The sequence below is a fragment of the Orbicella franksi genome, chromosome 3, assembly GCF_964199315.1.
Source record: "Orbicella franksi chromosome 3, jaOrbFran1.1, whole genome shotgun sequence".
Lineage (NCBI taxonomy): Eukaryota > Metazoa > Cnidaria > Anthozoa > Scleractinia > Merulinidae > Orbicella > Orbicella franksi.
The window spans coordinates 24,185,001-24,210,516 of NC_138147.1; the positions used below are offsets into that span (position 1 = coordinate 24,185,001).

Consider the following 25,516-nt stretch of genomic DNA (forward strand, 5'->3'; position numbering starts at 1 on the left):
TGTACGACCTAGGCATGGCTTGTCGCAATTGTTCTGCCAAATTTTAGAGATCAAGGCGTCACAAGCGATTGAAAATCTGCCATCAAGACATCACAAGCCAGAATAGTAGAAATTATACCGAACTGTTTGCCAGGACGGATGATTTTTGTCGTTCCATAAGGTCAGGACATGAAAGATCAGCGCGAGCGAGAAATTCAAATCAGTTCGAAAGAAATTCACAAGGAATCAAAATAGAAGCCCCCGCGCACGCTGGCGACCAATCAGGGAACAGAAAATACCTGCTTGTACATTGCAGCTCTGACAGCTGCCCCGAGCAACTTCCACATGAACCAACTCAAATAATTATTGTCTTTCTCCATTAAAGAATCATGCAAAAATAAATTCTTTTTATTCTGTTAACCTCGTCGTGTTGTTATGCGTCTATGAAGCAGTTTAGCGCGTGCTATCGAACGCAAAATTCTGCGGCTTTTCAATTTAAAGTAAGCGATAATTTATTCAAGAAAGCCGAGAAAGACTGAAGGAAGGTGGAGGCCCGTATTTTCGTATAATTGAATATTCAATAATTTTGTTGAACAAACATAGCACAAAACAAAATCCCCGTAATACTAAGGTTGTTGCTGTGTTTTACGTTACCTTGATTTTAAGCAATTATCGCTGATCAGGTCTACAGTTTTATCTCTTTTTCGACGGCAAGATTTTGCTGTTTACTTTGTCCTTCCAAGCCGTCTTAATATTTAATTGAGCGCTAAAACATTGAACATCTTGCTAATGGCTGCGAAAAAAGTAACGGGCGAAAAATATCTACATATAAAGTACACGTAAGACAAACTCTTGAGTCTTTGCATTCGTGAATATATTTTATTTTGTTGCAGTCGAAATTGTAAATTCGTGATTCAGTGTAGCCTAGTACTTTAAACGTCGTTTGAAACTTTAATACAACCTCTAGTGTATTTACAATTGTCAAATTATTTTCACTCTCGTAAACAACTTTTGGGCGATTCACAATTTTATTTTGACCTTGGTTATCACAGACGGAGGCGAATAAATAAGATTCTCGCTTTCAATATAAACCGCAATTTGTGGTTTTGAACTTGAGAAAACGGCCGCTATCGAGAGCCACAAGATTAGCAAAGCCAACGCGAGCAATTTTGTTAAATTATTACATCCGAACAACACAGGTCACATTCTATCGACATTCTCAGTCACTCTTGCAATAAACAGCTAATGACTGCGTGGAAATGTTCATCTCGTGGTTTCGTATGATCTCTTTTTTATCCGTCACCTTGCATTTGTACATTTTTCCATACGCTATCTATATTCCGTGTAGTTCCTGTAAAAACGTGTGCATTTGCCTTAAGCAATTTTTCTTCAGTGGACCTCTTTGACATTCAGATAAGTGATATCACGGATAAATTGGACGAACGCGTTTTAATTTCATATATTATTTAAAATGTTCTATTCGTCTGCCTTTAGAGCGTAAACAATGGTGTGACTACAAGCGGATTTTTTTCGTCTCGCGCTTCGCGCTCGTGGTCGCGCTGCACGCTCGTGTATCGCGTTCCCTCTCTGCCCCGCTCATCCGCCTGTTCTGCAGGCTATTCTCCTCTGACAATCACTGACCAAATACTAAACTTTGTGTCGTTGAACCAAATGTGATCCAATCTCTTAGAAAAAATTAAGAGTTGTGTGCTATGTTTCAAGTTCCAGCATGTAGTCATCAGAGTCTGGCATTCCTCCCATCAGACCATGATGGTCTGACATGATCTGCTTAGCTTGGTATGTCTCTCGCTTGATAGTCTCGTCCAGTCCTCCTGGCATGTCAGGTACCAACATGTCTATCAATGATGATACAGAGAAGATGAAATGCTGTTGGGAGTAAAAATAGCATCGGTCGTAAGCCAAGTGTTCTTAAGATTAGATATATCGCAACAACATTATGTTACTGTTTTAGAAGCCGTTTTGTGATAGAATATAGAAAATCATGGACGGGCCACGAACAACAAATTTTCCAAGCAATCGGAGAAAGGGCTTGAAACTAACACTGAGTGTGCCGAGTTAGATCACCCAGTGACAGGGTTGGGGTAGCCGTGATAACAAGAAACAAATAAACAAGCGTGGTATAGAACGAAAAACAGTGATTGAAACCGCGGAAACTAGGACTCGGTCATTGTCACTTGAAACAGCAATTAGCTGTTTAAGGTGACGGATACGCTATTCGAAAGACACACCCTAAGTGTCTCTTGTTGATAGACCTTAGGCTTATGAATTCCTTGCAATCATCTGCAACATGAGCTTGACCAAATCCGATGGTTTGTGTCATGAAGAAAAGCCTTATTGATATTAGAAATATCTGCCATTGTAGGCAGTGGTATGATAGAATGTTTTGTTTCAGGGTAATTTTTCGCCACCTTGAAATTCTGCATTGCAATGGTGTATCACTTTGTTTTAGCTGCTTGTTTGTCTTTTCCCTTGTATGCAATAGTTTGTCTGTTTGACCACGACTATGGTTTGACGGACACGGTAGTGGGAGACACGACCTAAATGTCTATTATTGATAGATCTTAGGCTTAACAATTTGTTTAGGAAAAGAACGCTTATGGTTGGTTGGTTGCTTGTTTGTCTCTCGCCCTTGAATGCTGGCAATATTTCGTTACCATCAATGTGTGATTCTTTTCCATTTCTGAACCCTTCTCCAGATAAGCATGCATAACAGATAAGCATGCATGATCGTGCTTTCCAAAATGGAGGTTGACTTAAAATTAGCTATAAAGTCATAAGTACTTACCTCAAATAGAATTACAAATCCCAGCTTTAATGTCACTAGATGCCAATAAAATTTACTTGGACTACCATCTGGGTAACGAAATTCAATATATCTGCAGAGTGAATAAAAGCAATATTATATATTAAGAGTTATATGGAATCTGTATTTGATAAGTTTTAATTTCGCTGACTCACAGGCACCGTCAAATATTGACATGTCGGCTGGTATTGTGCGTTGAATTTGATCGACCAATGTAGCTGTATATTTGTCATTACATTATCACTGCAGTGTCTGGAAAGCCTTGAGAGAAGGAAGAAAACTTTGGGCATTTGACTTTAATTTGAAGAAGTAAGTGATGAATGGTATAAAAAGACTCCTGTACCCGGAAAGTTCTGCATCCCTCCCCAGTTGTCTAGGTGTTTCTACAGTTATAGTACTGTGTATGTTTAATACATGAGGTATAATAGATCAAGATTAACACAGAAAATGGGTGTATTTTCAAAGGAAGGCTCACAATGACTAACTAGACGTATTATGTCTCATATGGATTGTAGGTAGATAAGGCCGTTTCGATTAGGGCAGCAGCGGCAATATTTGCACTGTAGACACACGCGTTTCCTCAGCAGAACAGCAATTTGATTATGGTCTTCAGGAACTATCTTCTATTTAACATTGATGAGCGACTTTTTGTCAATGATTTTTCTTTGATTAATATTTCATCTTGATCATTTGTTTTTGTCTTCCGACTCCATTTGGTCTGCTCATGCGTAGTACCGTCTCGCAGATCAGTTATTTGTCTCGGCCTTCGAATGCGGCAAATAATTGATCTGCTCGCCGATGACAAATCACGATATTTTGTCAGTCTCGTCCAGTAATTGTTAAATATTTGACGCCATACTGAATCTACACCCAGACGTACCTGCAAGGCACTGACGTCGAATTTACAGGGGCCCAGGCAAGACTGTAGTTCGTGTACCCTTTTAGGGAGCCGTCAGGAGATATGGTTCCTCGGTATAACATCTTGGGTAAGAACTGCGAGGTGAAGGCTATAAGGAAAGCCTGTAGAAATGTAAACAAGTTATTGTTACTTCAATTCTCTCAGTTTTTGTCGAGAATTGTTCTTGTTCTGAGAGTTCATAATCAAATTAGCGTTCCATTTGCCGCCGAAGCAAGACACAACATTTTCGTGGGTCTGCACAAAGTGCGAGCCAACATGCAGATGAACAAAAATCTGGTTAGCCTAAATTGAACCTTGTTAGCCTAAATAGCTCCCCCACTACTTAAAAAAAGGGTTTTCTTTAGTTAGCTTGCGGTTAGCCTTAAAGCCAGTAAGGATAATTGGCTCGCTTCCTGGTTAGCTGGTTAGCCCAAATAGCACTCCTTCTAGCCTAAATCGCAATCCGTTTAGTCTAAATAGCCCGCTGGCTGGTTAGCCTGACTTAACTTATTTATCTTGTGGTTAATCCTGCCGGGCTCGCATGCCTCGCTGGCTCGAAGCTGATCTGGTATTGTCACGGTTGGAAGTGCTAGTCTGCAAAAAACTTACAACTTGAACCTCGCAGAACGAGTTGCAAGCGTGTTTTCGCAGCGGCTTTCGCGGCTTTCAATCCTCACTGTTAAAATCTATTGAAATCCGTCGTGAGGTTAGTTTTGAATCAAGCCTCTCTGATGCCGGTATTTCTGGAAAATTTACAAACTTCAGTCTTAACGGGTACAAATGGGTATTAAATCTTTCAAGCTGTTTGAAATCTTAGTTAAAGTTCAGTATATGATTACTACTCACATTACTGATGACGGCGATTTTCGCTACTGCTGATAAAATACTGAACCAGATTCCAATGTCTTGAGCGCGATGAGCCACAGGCCGCCGTAGATCACACACTATCTTGTCCGAGTCAATGCGGATCTCAAAGATGTTGTTAGCGAGGGCAAAGAACGGAGCCAAAGGAAATGCAGCCACGAAGATCGTGATGAAACCGAACTGGATCACTGTGGATTGAGAGTTTCTTGCTTTAATCAATTGTGCTGATTGTACATGGTTTTGTGTTTTTACAAACAGAACTGGCATTGACCCAAGGAACACATCTTTTGAACCAAAATTGAGAATAGTTTCTAGTCGGTTATATGTACAGATTGTTATGATTAGCTTGTTCGGACCATATAGAGGAATAACTTTCAATTTATGCACTAGCCAAACGTTTTAAAACTTGCGAGAACAATTGTTTAATAAAGCTTTGCCATAACGAATTTAAGGTTTGCGTTCTCAGTCCGCAGTTGCGTGTGGGACAAAATTGACCTCGTTCATTTTCCAGGCATTTTGTTGGATTTTTAACCAAATTTGTCCGTTAAATGTGACGGGGAAAAGACTTCTACAAAGTAAAAATAGTTTTCTTTTGAACATTTTAAAAAAAATGTATACTTAATTGGCCACTCCCCATTGGGGCTTTTCAGGGCCAATGTAAACAAACAATGATAAATAAATATTCAAATAAACATAACTAGGTTAAGAATCCCAACTGGCGGGAGGCAGACCAGTTGGCTATTTACAAGCGCAGCCGAGAAGTTGAGCTCAGGGCTACCGAGAACAACATCAGCTAGCGGTAAGAACGGGATTTGAACCCGGAGACGGATTTCAAACCCGGTGCTCTAACCACTCGGCCACGCTGCCTCCTCGATTTTGAACATTGTTGGGAAAAAGTTGGCCAGATTACTTTCTGTCCGTTCCATCTTTGTGGATAACTCAGTGAACCAATCAGAATGCGTCTCTTCATTATAATAATGGTACTTACCCATTTCCAGGTATTCTCCAAACAAGCCTTCGTTTTCCAGTAAATCGTAATCTAATTCCCAACGAGGTTTGACCTCATTGCCTGTCACTCCCTGTTTTCGTTTCTTCATGTACTTTTTGATCTCCCTGAAAAAAAAGCAAGAAAGGAGAAGTTTAGATCAAATCACAAACAAGATGTAACTGATTCTTTCCATCCAATCGAAATTTAACTTGAGCTCTCACGTGTTTTCTTATAATTACAGTTGTTACGTTAACTAGCCGCCTTTTAAATGACAACCTGTGCAAACCATAGGTTCACTTCGGTGTATATATTTCAATAACAAGTCAAAATGAAAATGAGTTTGTAAACAACAGGTATTCATTAGAGATTCGTTCAAAATGTGTTAAGTTGCTATTGAAAGAACTTACGGAACAAGGACTTCTTGTACATTGCCGATGACCTGTTTGCCAATCATGATAATTGCCAACTGTTGGGCCAGCTCCATGAGACATCCACCAGGACTGCACTGTAAAATACAACGTGAACTGTGTTAGAACTGATGGCATTCAGCAATATCATGCTCTATATCATTAATGATAAGTCTCATCTTTAAAGGAGCTCAGTCAGTCAGTTTGAGTTATACTTTGGCCACGTGGAAAATTAGCTCAAAATTAAAGGAAACTTTGAAAATAGTAGTTTACCAAGATAGAAAAAAAACTAGAGACACAATAATAAACCATAATGGGACAAGCATTCTTAAGGATGGAGAAGATTAACACGGATTACAATCGACGAACTTGAAAAATTTAGGTTAAACTTTTCAAGATGCGCAAACCGTGACGTAGCTTCTTTAACTTTCCATTCAACAAAAGCAGATACCAAGAGAATAAACATGGCTTCCGGTATTGAGGGTTTATTTTGATTTACCTCTTCTGCTCTGAGACCGAAGATCTTCGTATAATTTCCTGGGTATCCAACAAGTCTGTGTAAACAGAAATATTTAGTACAGGAGAAATATTAGTAACGGTCGTGGTTATATTTGGTATACATAAAGGTTGTCAATGCTCTGGGAAGTGGTAAAATAAAGATGTGTAATTAATCCATGAAATAAATTCCGCAACGTTTGTTTATTTATTCCTAGGGGTGGTTAGTTACCATAGTTGTTGTGAACTTACTTTCCCTTGAAGAATGCGATGTAGAAAATTGAAGAAAAGAAATTCACGAACTGGAACACGAACACTTTGAATGTTAAGTTGTCCTCGTATTCTGTCTGCGTTCGATGCATTTCTGAAAAAAGAAACACCGAAAATAAAATTATTGGTGAGAATTGAGAACTGAAGTTTTTTTACTGAATGGAAGACGAAGGGTAAATGAAAGAAACAGAAAGGTAAAAGAAGAAACAGCATTTACCCCAATGGTTGAGCACATACGCCAGCTTTTCATACACCTGCGTGAAAGAAAAAAGAACTCTTAATTTGAAAGCTACTTTTGGAAAGTTATGCTTGTTTGCCAACCAGACCAACGGTCTGCAGTATTTTATTGACATCATATATTCTTTCCCTTTTCGTGACTTTGTAGATGACTTCCTCTGAAGTTGTCAAAGCGTTAGTCATCATTTTCAGGATCACTTTCCGGCATCCGCACGGTTATGGTAAACGAAGTATACTCTAAGGCCCAGTTCAGACCTCGTGCTTCTGCCATGCCGACCTTAATTCCTGAGTTTGGTTCGGCACGGCAGAAGCACGACGTTTGAACGAGGCCTAAGCTAAACTGTATTTCTTCAGTACTGCTATATCTCTTGCATTGGCACATGTATTTGCTTTCCATCAATTTTAGTCAAAACCGCATCGTAACAACACACAGGGGCGGATCCACAAAATTCAGATAGAAAGGGTCGAAGAAATTGCAGCAGAGTGCAAGCCACCCCCTTCCCCCAAACCGAATGAATAATTCCGCTTAAAAGATTGCTGGTCAATTTTTTTTCGAAAATACAAGGAAAAAAGAGGGTTCGGCCCCCTCGCTCCCCTGAACGGACTTCTGTAACAAGTCATGCCGTTTGCACTCTAGAAATCTTTCTACTGAATTAAAAAAAAAAATTACCAATCAAAGAGCATACAACCCTCACGGGCTGCTTTTTTCACAGCGTTCTGTTCGATTTATGAACTCTTCCTTCAAACAACCGCCCATGCTGACTAAGATCATTTGTGATTGGCCGAGTAATGAGTAAACCAGGAGCAAGATTTCAGAATCAGTCGACTTTCCACCTCAACGCGTTTGAATATAAATCAAGATCACATCGCGTATTTGCTTACTCACCTTGCTAAGAATCATAATGATTATAAGATTCATCATTGAGCCTGTGACAGACACAATAGTGGCGGCATACTGTTGAAAGTTTGGGTTTTTGTAGAGAGGGTGAATTACCAATAGCTTGTATACAATCACTCCCACCATGAACAGGACGACAAGAGATACCTAACGAACCAAATCAATTGTTGTTACTGCAATCTTTTACTGTCAATTGTTTTCAGACCTGATTAAAATGACACAATTCTCTTCCCGTTCAAGAGAAGACTAAGACTGGACCCGAAAAATTCTATGCTGTTGACAAAATCCTACAGAGAGTGTGATTGATTGTGTTGAATTTTCGCGCGTGCGTTATGTCCAATCAGAGATCCCCACAGATTTTGATCATCAGCATGAAATTTTACGCTCGAATCTCACAATTTTTAATTAGGACAAAATTTGAGTATACGAGAGAAATAAATAGCAACCTATTAGGACGTGAAGATGGTCACGTTTTACAGATGGTAGAAGTCAATCTCTTTCTGATTCCCGTATATTCAATCAAGACATCAGAATCTTCTGCTTTATAATTGTTATTGTTAGCACTAAAACCAGATTAGCGTTCTTGTCTGGCTTGTTTAAGAAAATAGAAATCCGCCCTCCGTAAAAAAAGCCTTCCTCGTATTTGTATCGTGCTGTGAAAGGCTGCCTAAGAAAGTTGACTATGACCAAGTTTGACTTGTTTTGTTTCGAGCTCAGCGTATCGAAGGCTATACTTACCATACATATAACAATTGCAATCCCCGAGACGATTCTCGGGAATCGCTTTTCCTCAGGAAAATGAGGCTCTAAAAGGCCAGTCACAGGATTCCTTTCCACAGCAGGGGCTAATGCTGCAAAAGTAGGTCGGGGTCTTTCCTGCAAGAAAACAGAGAAACATAAACAGTGAACGAGGGCACGAGGTAGGAAGAACTGCAAACAGAACTTTTTGCCTTGTAAAATCTCATCGGATGAATTACGAGAGCTATTTGAAAGAAAGCTGTCGATAATAAGCAACGTTTACTCTTCCTGCCCGCTCAAGTTACCAATTATTCGAATGCATGACTTATTTATTTATTACACAATCAAAAATTTCGCTTCCGTTATGAAAGGAAATCTCATGTATTCTTATATGACATACCTCTTCCTCCTCAAATTCCAGCACATCCCATTGATAAGCGAGAGTGTTTTCTTTTCGCTTCCAGTACTCCAGGAAAAACACGGCTGAAAAATTTAACATTAGCTTTAGGGTGCAAAATTAATATTTTTACATTCGGCAAAACCAAAGAGAACAGCAGCTATAAAGGGGGTAAATGTTTCATGTAAGCGTAACTCATATGAACCATTCTGGCGATAATTAAAAGTTGTTTGGTTTTTGTCGCATGGTAACAGGAGCCATAATCGGGGACGGAGACCGTAAGTCTTGGGATCCGCGCGCACCTATGATGTGGGACAATTTTTCTATTTTTAGAACAAATTGCGCCATCCTGACGTCATATATCCGCGCGGATCCGCGCACGTGTCGGGGGCTCTCGCGTGAATGTTGTCACGTTGAGTGATCAAATGGTGAGAGCTCCGAGATTCTCATGCAGATTTTTCGCAGCGATGGCAGGGAATAAGGCAGGGAATAAGAACCAGGACTCTTATATGTAGTTTTATGCTCTGAGCTAATGGAAAAGGTGAGTTTTTTTTTTTTTTCGCGCAGTGAATGAATAATATCAGCTCGCGCCAGTTGTACGCGTAAGTTTTTCGTTTGTTCTGTGAAGAAAAGTTATGTAAGAAAACTCTTTACTCTGGTATCGAGTTGATTTGTGAGTTTCCCAAAAAATGCTTAATCATAACCAAACCCTGTTTTTGATAGTTTCTTATGGTTTCTGTTTGTTTGGCGAGTTTGCAAAACTTTTTGAAAGGAAAGTCTGACGCGTACATTCAGTAGCTCATTTGCATAGTGCAGTGCGCGCTCTTTCAAGTCCGAGTCGGTGTTTTCAATTGTCAACAAACCTTGACAAAGATTTATTTCGTGGTCTTTTGTGCCGAGATGCTGCAACAGTTTTCACGAACGCCAAAAGGCTACTAATATCATGTGTGTTTCTTTAACATAGTGAAATTTTACGCGGCGAAAGTAAAAGAAACGAGTTTTGATAACTCAACCAAAAAAAATCAAAATCGTTATTCGACTTGATTAAAGAAAGCGTCGTCGTAATTTTGCTGATTATTTCTGCTGTATTCACATATTCTCAGCTAAGCTTTTAATATGTTCTCAAACATTTATCAACCTTAAACATATTTAAAAGCTAGAGATATTATATGAGTTCGATGCACGTTTTCACAAAAGTGGGGAAGTCCAATTTGTCATGTTTTACTGACTGTACAAAACAAGCATCGGCGAGTGCTCTTATTCGTCGACAACAGACAATTATTTTTACACAAACAAAACTGAACAGCATCTACAGACATAAACTTTATTGTCGCTTATTGGGCTTTGATAAAACATCAAGCGTTGCTCACAATTCAGGCGAAACTCAAACTTGCAATTATTATTTTTTGTTTTACTTTTCGGTCGAGATAGACTCTGGCGAAATCCTCGCAAGGCTGTGGCAAGAGGAGGGAAACTTTGAATTCCTGAAACGCTGCTATATCCAAATATACCCAACTAGTTTTTTGCTGTGGTTTGGAAGAGATGTTAATCTTCAAGATATGTGAAACTTAGAGTGGAGTAATGTACAGCTCATGTAAAAGAAGCATCCGTCGGTACACAACTTGGTCAGCGATATCATATCTAAGCTTAAAGCGGAACATACCTAAATTCGATACTGTCTTACTTCACTCAAACTGGAGCAGCTTACGACGAAAATACTTAAGCAAAAGTCCAACAGATGTAAACGCGTTGAGTTGTGGGCCAAAAACATGACAAAATTTCGGGAATTTCGGACGCCATTTCCCCCGCTCGACATCCGCAAAAATCCTCGCAGCATGTACGCGCGTGTGCCTCAGGCGATGGCGCAATTTGTTCTAAGAATAGAATTATTGTCCCATATCATGGGGACAACCCCAATACTAGAAATGGCGCGCGCTTACGGTCTCCGTCCCCGATTATGGCTCCTGATGGTAATTTATAAATCTTTTAGTAACTTTTCGCCATGACACTGTGTGCCTGTTACATGCAGTAGGTGTGGCTAAAGCTGATTTTAAGTTGTTGTCATAAAATACAAAATATGTCTGCGACTCACCCCAGAAAGACACAAAAACAGCATACCCAACTGTGGCTGGATTGTCAAATAGGTATGATATCTGAAGAAGAAAAGATTAAAACATACATCACTAGACAGCAAATATTAAAAGAAGCTGTAGAACAAGAGATTTTAGTATGCACACAACTCGCAGGAAGGTAACAAACTTTACTGTAATCGAACTAGCTTCCTGACGATGATTTCATATGGGCATAAGGTCCGACAAAAAAGAAAATATGTTTCAGTGCAGCTGCTAACAAAGCCTAGCGAAGCAAATTATACGTATTTCAATCCCTGTTATAACAGTGGTATATAGATCCTGGCGAAATCAAGTACACGTTACACTCACAAAAGAGACTAATTAACAATCAGACCCTTCGCCCTTGCGGGCTACGGGTCTAATTGTTTTAGTATCACCCAACTAGTCGGACAGAAAAGGCAATAATAAAGTTAGCAAATGCAAGTTGAAGAAATATTTATTCGGGAATAAAACGAAAGAAAGCGTCACGCTCGATTGCGCCAATTTCGCTACTCGAGGACTATTACGAATAGTCCTCTAGTAGCGTAACCAATTAAAATACAGGATTTGCATTAGTCCACCAGTTGGGTGATACTAAAGGTAATTATGCAGTGGTTTCCCCATAGCAAGCTGAGACCCCGGAGGAGGGACTCCTATATAAAAAGGACGAGGGTGCTCGTCGGAAATTTTGAAGAGAACCCCTAGGAGGTACCAAGATCCCCTTTTGTGGGCGCGGCTTGAATGTTATTTTTTACCCTTAGGAGGTACCAATTCTAAAGCAACACATCTCCCGTCACAGTTTTTTCGGCTTGATACCCTAAAAGGTACGGTAGACACTTCCGCTGTGGAACTTTGAGGCTGAACACCATAAGAGTTAACAAAACCAGTTTTTTAACTCCTAAAGGTACGACGAGCAGGACTGAAACCAGAATAGACTCACTCTTGCTCGGCCACAGCTTGTTTTCAGATCCCATGGCTTGCAGCCCAATTCTTCCTCGCATAGTGGACACATGACAAACGTCCAGTTTGGGCTGTTACAGATTTCCAACCTGTGAAGTGAAACATAGAAGAATCTTTTCACATGGACTTCCTTCATAGCATGTCATACTCAAAGCTGGGTACCTGTTACAGATTACGAGGGAAACTGTCTTTACTGTGGCTTTTTCCTGTGAAGTAGCTTTCTATGTAGCTAAGATACAGTCAATCACTTTAAAATAATAAAGTCTTTACTTTACTGTATTACAACCGCATTGGAATAGAGGACCCTTTTTCAGTGCTCATGTACCACTAAATTTAGTCTCAACCATTTATTCATGTTATTGGAGTCTGGTAAACCTTAAGGAATAGTTCTTTGGAACTTACGCTGTGTTTTCTCCACTGTCCATAGTCAAGTAACCGTAAAGAAAGACAAATAGTCCAATGATTGACGGCATTATCAGCCACGCAGTGTATTGACCTGTTGAAAAACGAAACGAAACAAAGCAAAACATTATACTGCAATCGAACACTTAATGCTCGAGACACTTGAATACACCAGCAGCAAGAGCAAAAACACTATTTCCCTACTGGTAGGAAATAACGATTGTTATTTCCCCGAATTATGCTAAGAAGAAAGGAAACCGATGGGTCTTTCAATTACACACATGAAGTTTTCGAATGAAATATATGTGGCGTGGTGTAGGTGCAGTATAGGGTGGTTTGATGATAGATACAGCTAGCTAAGGGGTGTTGTGATGTAGGACGCGACGTAAGTAGCTGGGATTTCAGGTAGGTAAGTAAGTAGGTAGGTTGGTCAGTGGTAGGTAGATAGTAAGGTAGGTGAATCTGGGCGTGTTAGGTAAGCAGCTATTCAGAGGACAGGTTGGTGGTTGGGCAGATACATTAAGGCAAGAGAGGATGAGGTATCCACTCTTGATTGCAGTTTGTAGTCAGGTTCGTAATCAAGTAGAAGCTTGTTAATGAGGTTGTTAAGTAGATATATGCTGGATGCATCGTTGAGGGAAAATACTGTGCATTTATTTTGTTTGGAATTTCTAGGATACATGTTCCATTGCTGAACAGCACTGACTTACCAAGCCAACCAAAGTAGATCCCAATCTTCTCTCCGAAATATTCTCGCACGTGATCAAGTGGTTGGTATTTGAGCCACTTTCCCCATCGAGCCCAGTATTCTTTCAGCACCTGTTGTTTCACACACACGAAAAAAACAATTTCATCTTTTCCAACGTAGCATTGCGTTAAGGCAATAAAGTTGTATTTTGTTCTTTTTCTTAAGCGCGTTTCGAAATGAATGGCTGATAGATTAACACCACTCTACAGAAGTAAGGTCCTTTAGTAGGATAGGGTTTTAAGCTAGATTCCCTTAGATAACCTTCTTAAGTAGACAGCGATTGGTGTGTAAAAGGTATTGTTACTAATTAGAGCGGTTTTCAATCGAGTAAAGAAAGTAATCAGGCAGTTACTTTGGTTTTGGTTTTACTACGGTTTGAGATTGGTTGAGTAGTTTAATTGGCAAGTAGTTGGTTTGGTTTAGGATTTACCACTCTCAGTAAAGGACCGCTATATTCTGCACACGTTATTCGGGATCAATAATATGACTTGTCATCTCTCACCTGTCTTTGATTGAGTTTTACCTCATCTGGCTCGTGTGGAGTTTTATTCCAATCTGCAGGCAGTTCTGCAGGACCCTGAGAGGTGGTATAATATGAACCAAATTAACAAGGTATATAACAATCATAAGAAATAACCAGGAGATAACACTTACAGCACATTGATTCAGTTACGACAATGAATCCACGAATTTCATTTTGACTGGGAATCAGAAAGAGCAGGAAAGGTGACATTCAATGAAGTCTGGCTTGAAGGAACTATAACGTCACGGTTTGCGTATCTTAAAGTTTAGCCTAAATTTCAAGTTCGTTCATTGTTAGTCCGTGTTAATCTTCTCCCTCCTTAACCCTTTGAAAACCAAACTTTCGCCAAAAAATACCGTTTTTAACCGTTTAGTCAGGTTTTTTTAGCTGCCATGACGCTAAATAAGCCTAAGTTTTGCTAAGAAAGCTTTTTCTTACTAAAAGGAGAGATTTTTCGAGGATTAGGTACAAAATTGAGCAAATTTTCAGTTCCGGGCATGCGCATAAGCCAAAATTTGGACTTAGAAATGGACCTTGATCAATCATAGGCGTAGTGGACCATTTTACCACCGTTTTTGCACCAAAACTGATAACGTTTTTCGATTTGCGACGTCGGAATGTCGTCGATATCTAAGCCTGACCATTGTGCGGATGAATTGATGACGTCACAAGTGGTAGAAAGAGCACGACCATTAATTACGCATATATGCGTAGTTGGTATTCAAAGGGTTAACCATCCTTGTTCCTCAATGGTTTATCAGTATCTCTTTGTTGTTTTTCTCCCTTAGTAAACGATTTTTTTCAGCTTTCCTTCGATTTAACGGTAATTTTGCACGTGGTCAAAATACTTCAAAATACCGTGACTTGGATTGTTAGCCAGCATTAGCTGTGTTTGTTTGATGGTGAAAATGAATGAGCTCGTGCGACAGACGTGCACTGACGGAGCACAGTGCATCTTACCACATGGAGGGGATAAGCGGCGCTATACACTCCTTCTTCAACCAGTCGACTGATTCCTAAATGAAAAAGAAAAGAAATAACGTTGATCAAAAATTATGAACAGGAATAACAAATAGGTTATAACTGGTTTACAAGAGTCTACAAGAGATGCAAATAACCTAAATTTGTTTTAATAGCTTGTGTAAACTATTTTATCAAATTTTACTATATGAACTCTATCTTAGGATTTTATTGTATTTGTGTACTTTTAGATACTGTATATCTACAACATGTGCTTAGGACCAGCCTGAAAACCACCCGAGGGTGAGGTTGCTTCCTGGCTAAAGATATTTTATTATAATTATTATTGTTATTATTTTACAATGGTTTTCAAAGTACCACAACCAATCACTCCAATAAATTGTCTTTTTGACCAGTCATGCAAACCTAAAACTAATCACTTTTGACTTTGGCAAAGTTTCCCACGCTCAGTAGCGGTTGCATGTTTCTGCCGCGAGTTTTGATTGGTTAACATGAATTTTTTCTGTGTTGGCGTCACTGTTGGTTTAGCTTTATGAAGCTGTTTTACCAAAAAAAAACTGTTCCAAGGTTGTGGTTGTTAATGCAACGTTTGATTCAAACACATGATTGATTTAAGAAAGAAAGGAAAGTGTTCAATTCACCTATTTCCCCTTTGTTGCGGCTTCCATACACTGCAGTTTCAAGTATCTCGTTTGCCTATGGAGAAAATATTAATTCGGTTTATGCTCCCCAAAAATAAGGGACTGAGAAAACATCTGACCTAGTTTTTCTCACTTGAATGCAAAATTAGAACTCACCACTCTTGTTCTCTCAGTGTCTTTGAAATACGTTTCTGGGTTATCGCTGCCGACAAATCTAAAAAAAAAAGTAATCGAGAAACAAGGCAATATTTTCTTTTTTTTTCATAAACGTTAGACAAAAAGAAAATTTCCACACGCGGACATTCAGCTACTTGGAAAGTAGTCACATTCAAGCCAGTGTGCTATCTCCTCCTTAGAGAGGTCACTGCTTTCCAGATTGGAGCCAGACCGAGCACTGCTCGGAGTTAGTTACTATGCTGACTAAAATGTCTGTATACTCTATGTAGACTGAAAATTCTATAAGCAGATTTTTTTGGGCCAAAGTGTTATTTCTACACACAAATCGGCGAATGAATAACTCAAATTTCAGTTTAGTATGGCGGCGTTTCGTGAATTCCTGTTAAACCTGTTTAATAGACAACTACTTGTAAACACTGACAAGCACTGTTTTTTTTTTTTTTTTCAGTAAACAAGCAAATCAAGTTTGTTTTATTACTTGTGTAACTTGTTAGCCTGGAATGTGGCGGTGAAGTAGTCTGGTGGTTGGTATGGGACATCATCCTTGAATACATTTGGCAAATGAAATTTCTTTAAAATTCTTTCCGACCAGTTGATCTTCTCCTCTGTTCTGGCCTTAAAATAGACAAACAAGCAATTAGCATTAGACGCTAGTGTAGCCACTTGTGCTAGGAATGAAAAAACAGTGGACAAAATATCTTCAGGCTTATCTTGAGAAAGTCACGCTTGCTGCCTGAAAGGCATGATACAAGTCAGAGGTGATTTTAAAGGAGCTACATTTTTAAAGTTCGTCGTTTGCAATGCCTGCTAATCTTCTCCATCCTTAACCATCCTTGTTCGTCTAATTATAATCTCTGTTTTTTCTCTCTGCCTTTAATAGTAAATGTCTGTTTTCAGGTTTCCTTCAATTTAAAGGTAATTTTGTACGTAGAAAAATAACTTAAAATACTGTGACTGTGCTCCTTTAACGGGGTAGAGACTGAATTATTTTGAAAACTCGCTGTTGGGAATTTTTGTTATACATACATATATATATATATATATATATATATATATATATATATATATATATATATATATATATATAAATGGTTAAGAGTATTGTTTTGATTTAAATTGAAAGAGAACTTTTTCTTCTTGTGCACTTTGATTGAAGATTGAAGACTGAAACCTTTTTCAAATCAGGCTTTTCATAATCTTGCTGTCCGCTCTGAAACACCGTGTCATTAGTGTTCTTACCTTCAGCGGTCCTTTAAAATTTAGCTCTTCTGCGTAAAACAGCATCACCTCCCACGGAATGTGAACTTTGATAAAGTGAAGTTGACCTTTTTTCGTGGCCGATTTTTCCTTTAGGAAGTAAAAAAAGAGTTCAGTCAGTAGTGAGTCACAATAGGCCATTATACAGTTGTCTGCTTAGTTACCTGGCCTATGAATACAAGCGAGGCTGGAGGTGACCTTATTTTAATACAAACTTCTCTGCTTTTCTTATTTAAATGGCAACTAGTTAGCGCAAGAACAACTTGATTTACACAACAAAAGCAGTGAGGTCTGTATCAAAACAACGTCACCTGCAGCCTCGCTGCCATTCAAAGCCCAGGTCACTGAACAGACAACTGTGAAATGGTCTATTTCAAGCAGACCTGTGACGAGGAAGTGAAAAACACTAGTAGGCTATTGACTGTGTAGAAGAATATCTCGACTTGTAAGTTATAGTCCATTGGAACTCAAAAACACGCAGGTCATGTTTGTTTTGAACTCCGTTCACAGCTCATTGAACCAGAAGCACAAAAATTCAGCAGCTTCCAGTTCTTCTAATCGAATATTTTAAGTCTGGGAATTTTCAATAGAAAGTTCAAGTACGAAAACAAGCAAACCTCTTCAAACTCCAGCTGAGATTTCTGCAGGTTTTTCATGTATCTGTTCCGGAATCTTAAGACTTCTTTAGTTGGAGGCTCACTGTCGATTTCTTCGTAAACCAACACAAAATCTAACAAGAAATGACACAAGACAGACAACTTGTAAGAGGACACACACCAGAAAACTTTATTTATTTCAATCCAGGTAGCAAAAGCTGAATAGCAAAGGAAGGAAGTCTGAGTTCATGAACATTTTCGAAAGTAACTTACTTTTCACGGAGAACATTAAAATGCAGTTGTACTCACCGATTCTTCTTTTCTGATCTCTAAAGAAACAGCCTGCTTCTCCACTCATGTCAATCTCATCAAAGTCACTCTGAAAGAAAAAAATAAAAAATAAAAAATAAGAATATTAACTCACGTCCACCAAATGCTAGAGTGCTTTCAACGAGATTTTTTTCTTTTAACAGTGGATAAACTGAGAAAACAGGTTAAAGAAGCATTGACAAAACTTTTCAATCGCTATCATGATACCCAGGGCGAGGCGGTTAAAACGCTTTATATGAATTACAAACGCCGAACTTGAAAAATTTTGGCTAATTTTTTCACGATGTGCAAACCGTGAAGAAGCTCCCTTAAAAGTAAGCTAAAACTAGGACCTACTGTTTCTTACCAAGCTGTAAAACTCGGAGTTTTTAAATTGTTGCTCTGCATCTTTTTCAACCAATAGCGTCACTTTGTCAACGGACCGCTGTACAAGTTGGACTGCAGCATCTTGAGGAACTGAGCGAACGTCTACACCATTTATCTGAAAAAAGGAAAGACTTGAGCTTTGAAAAGCTGTTAATCGATCAGAAACAGCTGTTCAGTTGTAAGGATTAAACAGTTTGAAAATATCGTGCAACAAAACAAAACGTCCTAGTGAAATGTTCAGTTCATGAGGTTTTGGTATCTGCTTGCATTTGTTATGGGTGTCGTTTAGAAACTCGTGATAGAGGTCTTGGGAAAAGTTGATTTTATATTATAGATAATTTAACTGTATTGTTTTTGTGACAATATAATTTATTTTATAATTTATTTTTTTTGCATACACGTTCGAGCTTACTTAGCTCTTATTTAGACGTGTGTAAACACAATTACTACTGTTCTTTCTCATAGAAAAAAGAAAAACACAAACAACTGAAAACGCCGGTTCAGAAAATTTCCCACTAAAGCGCAAAATTTAATTATTCTTAGTTTGATAAAGTTGTACGGTAATTGTATTTTACCTCAAGAAGTCTGTCTCCTATCTTGAGGCGGCTATCACGATCAGCGGAGCCTCCTGGTTTGATTGACGTGACAAAGATTCCCGGATGCCCCCGAAGGTAATTAGCATCACTGCCTCCCCGGATGTTGAAGCCAAGACCTGAGTAGACTCAATAGAGGTTAAATAAATACACTCCTTGATCGCTCGGGGCACGGGTAAGTGGTAAACTGCAAACTTTACTGCAACACACTAGAAAAACTACTTACATTACAGACGTTATTGTAGCCAAAGCGCTCCGAAAGGTGTTATACGTCATTGTAAGTTATCTCATTGAACAACAGTCGTTCCGAAATTAGTTCTGCAAGTTTTTTTAGACTGTTTCGGCTGTGAGGTGGCCGAGGAACAAAACAAAAATCGACGGACGAAAAACTGGAGTGAAAAGAAAGAATAAAAGCCCTAACTGGCTTCTTCACGTACCATATTCAGGATCCTTGTACAACTCAATGGCTGCCTCAACACCTCTGACACCATCCACCGCTCCTTCTCGTACGGTTTTCTGTTAAGGAATGTCAGTATTTACGGTGAGTTACACTTTGAATAAAAAGCCAAACCAGAGTCCAGGAAGAAAACTCATCTTAAATGTCTTGGAACCATGTAAAACGATTGAACATCGCCGGTTTTAACGTTGGTTGAAAGTGTGTTCGCAGGCAAAACGAGAAACGTTGATGTGGCGTTCTTGAAAAGATGTTACACAACAGCGAAACAAGTTGTAAGGAGTCGTTACTTTGTCAACTTTAATTCATCACTTCAACATTTGTATTGTCATTCGAACTCATTACAACTCCATAATTTGCAGTCTTACCACAACTTGTTGAAGCGCCTTTTTCTCTACCAGCAGTAGGAGTTTTTTCTTGGATTGAATGAGATCAATAGCGCGGTCTATTGTAGAGTTCTCTACATTGACATTGTTGATCTGTTGGATTGACAATATACATGACCATTAACTTGTTTGTCTACCTATCACTTTGTTTCAAAAATATACCACTGCTTTTAACTTCAAAGCACTCTTTTCGTGTAGAAAATTTTATTGGCAATAAAAAACACGTTCTCGCCTACTGCTAGCTGAAAACATTTTGTAGTCATCGGCGGAGACACTATCTCCCCATAGTGCCAATCTGAAGAAAATACCGGAGCGGATAGAGCTCGTCCGTGAAAATTTGTTTCCGTAAACAAGCTGACATAATTCAGTATGATTTATGAACTGGCGCTCGGAAGAAAATTTAGTGGTGAACAATACAGACAATAGAGTGTTAATGTCTCGGAACTATCGGTCTGATAGTTGTCCCTTGGAAATATGAGGTTCTTAAATTGTTGTAAGAATATTTAAGAAAATCTCCAAAGGGCAACTATCAGCCGATAGTTCCTCGACAGAAACACTCTATTGTTTAAAAAGGTTTTGAAAGTGTTCTTACCTCAAGAAGTTTGTCACCGACACTAAGTCTCCCGTCCCGTGCGGCCGCGCCTTCTCCGTTGATCCTGGTGACGAAAATACTTGGATCCCCAGGTACATACGGGCTATCTTTACCTCCCCGGATGTTAAAACCCAGCCCTCTCCCTGAAAAGAAAGTATAAACATGATGGAATGTAAGCGATTTTACCAAAAAACGTTTATTTAATAGTTTCTTGAATTACCTTTCTTTTCCCGTTGCAATTCAATTCTCATGACGCCCTGACCATCATCATCTTCAACAATCTGTGGCAAAAAACAAAAACAAACAAACAAAAAAAAAAACAACAACGAAGTTTCAACCAACCGGATTTTCAAGAGATTATTGATAACTACATTACTCCGCTACAAAACCGGGATAATGGCACTAGCTTTCTGGATAACAGTTGCAAATCATCACTGAATATTTGGCTTTCAGTATCTCTGGTGTTTGCAAACTTAATTAAGTTTGTGTAATTTCGTAGCTGGCGAAAAAATGACTTAGGATACCATCATCTGTTATGATGTACTGTTCTTTGTACCTTAACAGCTTTTTTTTGCACCAATAATGTCAGTTTTCCTCCTTTTGTTTTCCGCACCAGGTCCAGTGCTTCAGCGTGCGTGACGTCACGGACATCAGTACCATTGATCTATGGAAATAATAGAAAAAGAAAATTATAACTGACACGGCTTTGAAGTTCATTCAATATTCTTTTCCGTTTGTATTTATTGTTCATCATTGCGCTTTATCACCGAAACTGACATTCACTGGATGACTTTCACTACCCAGGGTGTAAACCGCTCTTGTAGGGTTTGGTGAAATATTTATTCTTCCTGAAATGTTGTTTATTAATTTATATGGAGGTTGGTTTTCAACCGTCTGTAGCTTGTGAGACGAAAGACGAAGGTCTTGTATTGGTTCGTCTAAGCTGAAACTGTTTACCGAGTCGCGAACAAACAACGCAAAAGTGATGTCCCACGAACCTCCACAATTCTATCTCCAGGGGACAAGCGGCCATCTTTCTCTGCGGCGGCTCCAGGTCTGAGCCTGGTGATGTATACACAAGTGTCTCCTTCTCTGAACGGCTTGTCTCGGCCCCCTTTGATATTGAACCCATAACCACCTTTGCGCAAAAAAAGAAAAGAAAAGAAAAAGAAAAGTCTTACAGTGTTGTAAAAATATGGCCGGAGCATAATCGAATTATAAAAACATGCAGCTCGCTTATTTGATACGCTATAGAGACGTCGAAGGCGATAATAAGTTGTTCTTGATTGGTTGTTTTATATTTTAACGTTAGAAAATTAACATTTAAAGCATTACTTCAGTTAAGACTAATTATTTTGAGAAAGTTCCGCAGAAATCGAAATAATCATGACAGCACAAGCTAACAACCTAATATTGCTTATGCCGACTGTCCTCTATATATTTCTTTATCTTTTTTATTTTCTAAGCTTGCAATATGCCAAGTTGAAAAACAAACAAACAGACAAAAAAAAACAAACAAGCATTATTCCCGCAATTTTTTCAAGTTTTTATAAGGTGCTATGGTTAATCTTTGCGCTGCTTTATTGTCCAACACCATTTTTTGTTGTAGAAAATAGCCTTAGTCCTGAAGAGATGACAAAGTACAAAAGAGGACATTGCCGGAACTGCACGACAATTATTGACTGCGTGCAGAATGGTATTAGTAAAGCCAATCGCACGAATGCGCGTGTAACTAAGAATTTACACGACGAGAAGTGGATTTAAGTGCGTTAATTTGCACTGTAGTGCAAATGAAAAATTAACGATAAATTGGCTTGCTCTCAGCCAATCACAGTAACGTAGGTTTCTCAGTCATGTAATAAATCATAAAATTACGGTTACGTTTTCGAAACCACAAGAACGTTGAACCAAGTATAAGCATAACTGATTCCCCGATGTCCACACGAACATCTCAATAGACAGAAGAAAAAAAAAAGTCTATAAAAATTAAGCCCTTAAACATTTCTTTTAAAGTTTTTTTTTAGAGCTATACACTTATATTATTGAACTAGTGCGAGGTCCGTATTCGAGAAATGAAAGAGTTCTAAGTTTAAAAAAACTGTTTACTTTGTGCAATGAATTGAAAGAGCAATTGCCTAAATTAGTTCGTGAGCGGTCCGTATTGCAAAATAAAATTCAAACTGCTAAGGAAACCGACCAGAATTCTCCTTTTCATACCGCACCAATTCAGCCATACAGTAGTTCTTTGAATGATCTCACCTTTCTTTTTAGTAAGCGAGACGGTTACAGTTTCCATGGGTTCTTCGACTGGAGCCGGCGCCTCTGCTTCGTCAGCCTCGGCAGGTTCAGCGGAGCTCGGCTCCTCAGCCAAAAGAATCGACTCCTGAAAGAACAGTTCATAAGAGTGTTTAAGAGGGTAGGTAACAATTATACAACAAAGGAATGTCAAAAGTATTGTCACAAATAGCGTCAATGACCTTCTGTTTTCTGTTTGTAGAAGTAAATAAAGATATTCTTGAGCCGCTTATACGTGGTGGAAATGGCCAGATGTGAAAGCATAAGCACGCATAAAATGAGATCTCGCGTAATCACGCATAGTTTGTAAGATGAAAACAGATGATAACGGGGTCAAACAAAAAAGTTCCCGAGTAATTCTTATACCCTAAATAAAAACAGTAGCTCCACGACTCTGTTCTTGATCGATGTTTTCATGTTATTTAAACTGGTAGCCCTAATAATTTAAGAGTATTTTGATCCGGCAAAAGGCAAAACTATGTTAGTTTAACACGAATGAAATCAACATAATCTTATGAATCACTATGAAGGCCAAGTGTTATTCAGCCACTTGAAGTGCAGCGAACTCTTGAGTTATTTCATAGATTGATGAATATTTAAAAACGGTTTCAAGACATTCCTCTCCTATTTCAGTCGCAAGGAGAGAAACAATGTATTTTGGCTTTTGTATATGTAAAAATGTGTCACCAATTTATTGAAGCAACAACATTTAAAGGAGTAACGACCCTCGACTCTTGCTAGTGCCATGGGCATTTCGAAAGAAGGTTTTTACTTAAATCTTTGCTTGGATGTAATTGCCTTAGCTTGTACTCCGAGAAAGTGAAGATCACTGACCAAACTTTACCAACTTGGTAATTTTAAGATATTTGGAGTTTTTCCCAACAGGTTTTGTTTTACTGTTCGGGAAGAAAGTCTGGAAAATTCGATGAAATTGGCATACAGGGGTTGACAAAACAAATGCAACTGGCTTCAAAACAGTTATGGACCCTGTATATTGGTAAAGACTTTCTTGTCTGTAATGCAAGCAACGTCTGTCGGATCACTGAACATTGGTATAAAGTGGCATTGAGCTTCAAGCGGACATTACTCCCTTAAGGATTATCAAATTTTTTCCCCAGTTCAAAGGGAAACATGCAACCTATTGTTACCCATTAACACCACTGAGACCGAAAGTCAACAGGTTTCACCGTTTTCTTTCTGGCAACAAGTCAATTGAGTCTATGTTAGTTAAACACTGTACGAAACAGTTTGTCGTTAGGATCAAAATATCGTTTAAGGCGAAGACACGTACAGACTGACTGAGCAAAAATGTTGGCTTAAGTCTGTTGGTAGATGTTTTGTAATGCAAATCTTTTCCAAATGAAGAAATTCCTCTGGGCATTAACGGAAAACAATCGCAGAGTTTTCGGGCGATACTCTAAATCAGCCTGTTGGTACACTCTTTTATCAGTCTTGACAGAACGTTAAGTACCTCATATTGTAAGAGGAATACATAAATAAGTAGTTGAAACCATGCAGTTTTTTCAGTGCGACTGAGATAAACAATCTTACATGAATATTCAAAGTCTCGTTAAAACGGAACCTTGACTTCGTCAAAGTGAACTGATCTGTATTTGTTTCAGAATTCCATACGCGTTGGTTGAGAACAAGAAATTTGCCAACTTGCGGTTTGGCAGAGAGTGGAAAAACCTCTGTGGGTGGAACTGAAAGGCCAAATCTCTCTGCTTTCGGTAGAATGATGCTAGAATCCACCAGATCTTGCACGCAAGCACGCTCAATCGCTCGAAACTCCTCAAAAGAAATAGAATGGATGTTCATTTATATACAAAAAGCGCAGAAACACTCTGTTATGTTCATCTGCCACTAAGTTATGAAAAGTTTCCTAGTCTTTCGAGTGTGTTGCTATGATTAGTGAGCAAACTTGAATAACTTTGGTAAACAAGTGCATTTATCAGTATTACATTGAATAATATCATTACTTAATCAACCAGAGTCCAGTTTGTTTTTCATGTTCGCCGATTTCCGTTGAATAAACCGTGCTTTCAGAAATTCATTTTTGCGTACTAGTCTGAGGAGGCCAAATTTAATTATAAGCTCAGCTAAAAGAAACTTTTGCTTGCAGAATAGATTCTACCCTGGTTTCAATTGCAAGTCAACTGCTTCGCCATGCAGTTGACCGTTCGAATTGATATTGGATATTCGCTGTTCGTTTTGCCCGGCTAGGTAATATACGGAGAAATTTGTAATTTTTCAGTTATCAGGCGCCATATTACAGCATTATAGCAACATAAATGGAAAACAATCGACGCTTTCAACGCGGAAAAAGTGTTATCTCGAATCTTTCAGATTACGTACCTTCATGATGTATTAATTGCTCATTAAAATTCAACTATCTTAAGCTCCAGGCAAACGGTTAATGAGGCGCCATTTTCGCTTCTGGAGGTACACCGTAGCTTGGAAACTCTTACGTACATCTCACGTTAAAAATTGAAACTTGAAAATTAAAAACAGGACTTCGTGTTAACTGTTATTTCTTTACGGTTGTGTGTATTGTTTCGCGCCAGACCTACCTCGTCAGCCATTGCTGGGCGTAAAGTGTTCGAAATTCCTTCACTGAATCAAGCAAGCCGCTAAAATCAACGAGTTACTTCTTAATCTTCCTTCTGTCATCTTAAATTCTGTAACTTTGCCATTTTTTATCATTTCATATTGAGGAGTTATTCTATTAGATTCCTGGTGGTTGACTTGTCAGTGAAAGTTCGGCTTATTATGGCACAACTCTGATTTCAAATGCAAATTGCTCGTGTTCATTTTGCATGGAAATGACTCTTAAAACAAAGGGTTCTTAAATTATTCCTCGTCCCCAAATAGAGCGTGTCAGTTTGTTATCCAGCGCAAATTATTCGCATAATTAATGAAGTTAGTTTGCGCGCGAAATGTCGAAATTTAAATTTATGCAGATCTCAGTTAGAAGGTGCATCATTGCTCATCCGACAGTTAAAAGTTTGACTTGAAAACGGAGAACGCGTATTTTGTGAATGGTCGTTCCTTTTAAGTCCATGAGCTCATCCAGTAAAAAGATTGACATCCAAATTCTTGCAACTACTTA

At 38.8% G+C, this 25,516-nt stretch overlaps 2 protein-coding genes across 3 annotated transcripts in view; both read right to left on the reverse strand.

The window, feature by feature from the left end:
- LOC145482781 (anoctamin-7-like) overlaps positions 1-762 on the reverse strand; it is a 40,572-nt gene extending 39,810 nt beyond the window's left edge. For both annotated transcript variants that reach the window (XM_081461409.1, XM_081461410.1), the window contains exon 1: positions 1-762. This exon is cut by the window's left edge and continues 44 nt beyond it. In XM_081461409.1, coding sequence (XP_081317535.1) covers positions 1-16 — 16 coding nt within the window. In that variant the 5' untranslated portion in view covers positions 17-762.
- A 94-nt stretch (positions 763-856) lies between these two features.
- Positions 857-25,225, reverse strand: LOC145482773 (anoctamin-7-like). The gene is made up of 34 exons (XM_081461396.1): positions 24,978-25,225; positions 22,372-22,495; positions 21,111-21,250; positions 20,669-20,776; positions 20,333-20,393; positions 20,113-20,255; positions 19,503-19,613; positions 19,118-19,196; positions 18,663-18,799; positions 18,068-18,202; positions 17,701-17,770; positions 17,413-17,525; positions 16,778-16,885; positions 16,017-16,153; positions 15,518-15,575; positions 15,362-15,416; positions 14,700-14,755; positions 13,719-13,793; positions 13,179-13,287; positions 12,469-12,562; positions 12,047-12,155; positions 11,088-11,148; positions 8,999-9,081; positions 8,599-8,736; positions 7,849-8,007; positions 6,943-6,979; positions 6,708-6,819; positions 6,460-6,514; positions 5,961-6,058; positions 5,554-5,678; positions 4,548-4,753; positions 3,684-3,823; positions 2,786-2,876; positions 857-1,866 (listed from the first exon to the last, which is right to left on the reverse strand). Exons 1-34 carry the CDS (start codon positions 24,987-24,989, stop codon positions 1,690-1,692), a joined length of 3,516 nt encoding a protein of 1,171 aa, XP_081317522.1. The 5' UTR covers positions 24,990-25,225; the 3' UTR covers positions 857-1,689.
- Positions 25,226-25,516: the final 291 nt, after the last annotated feature.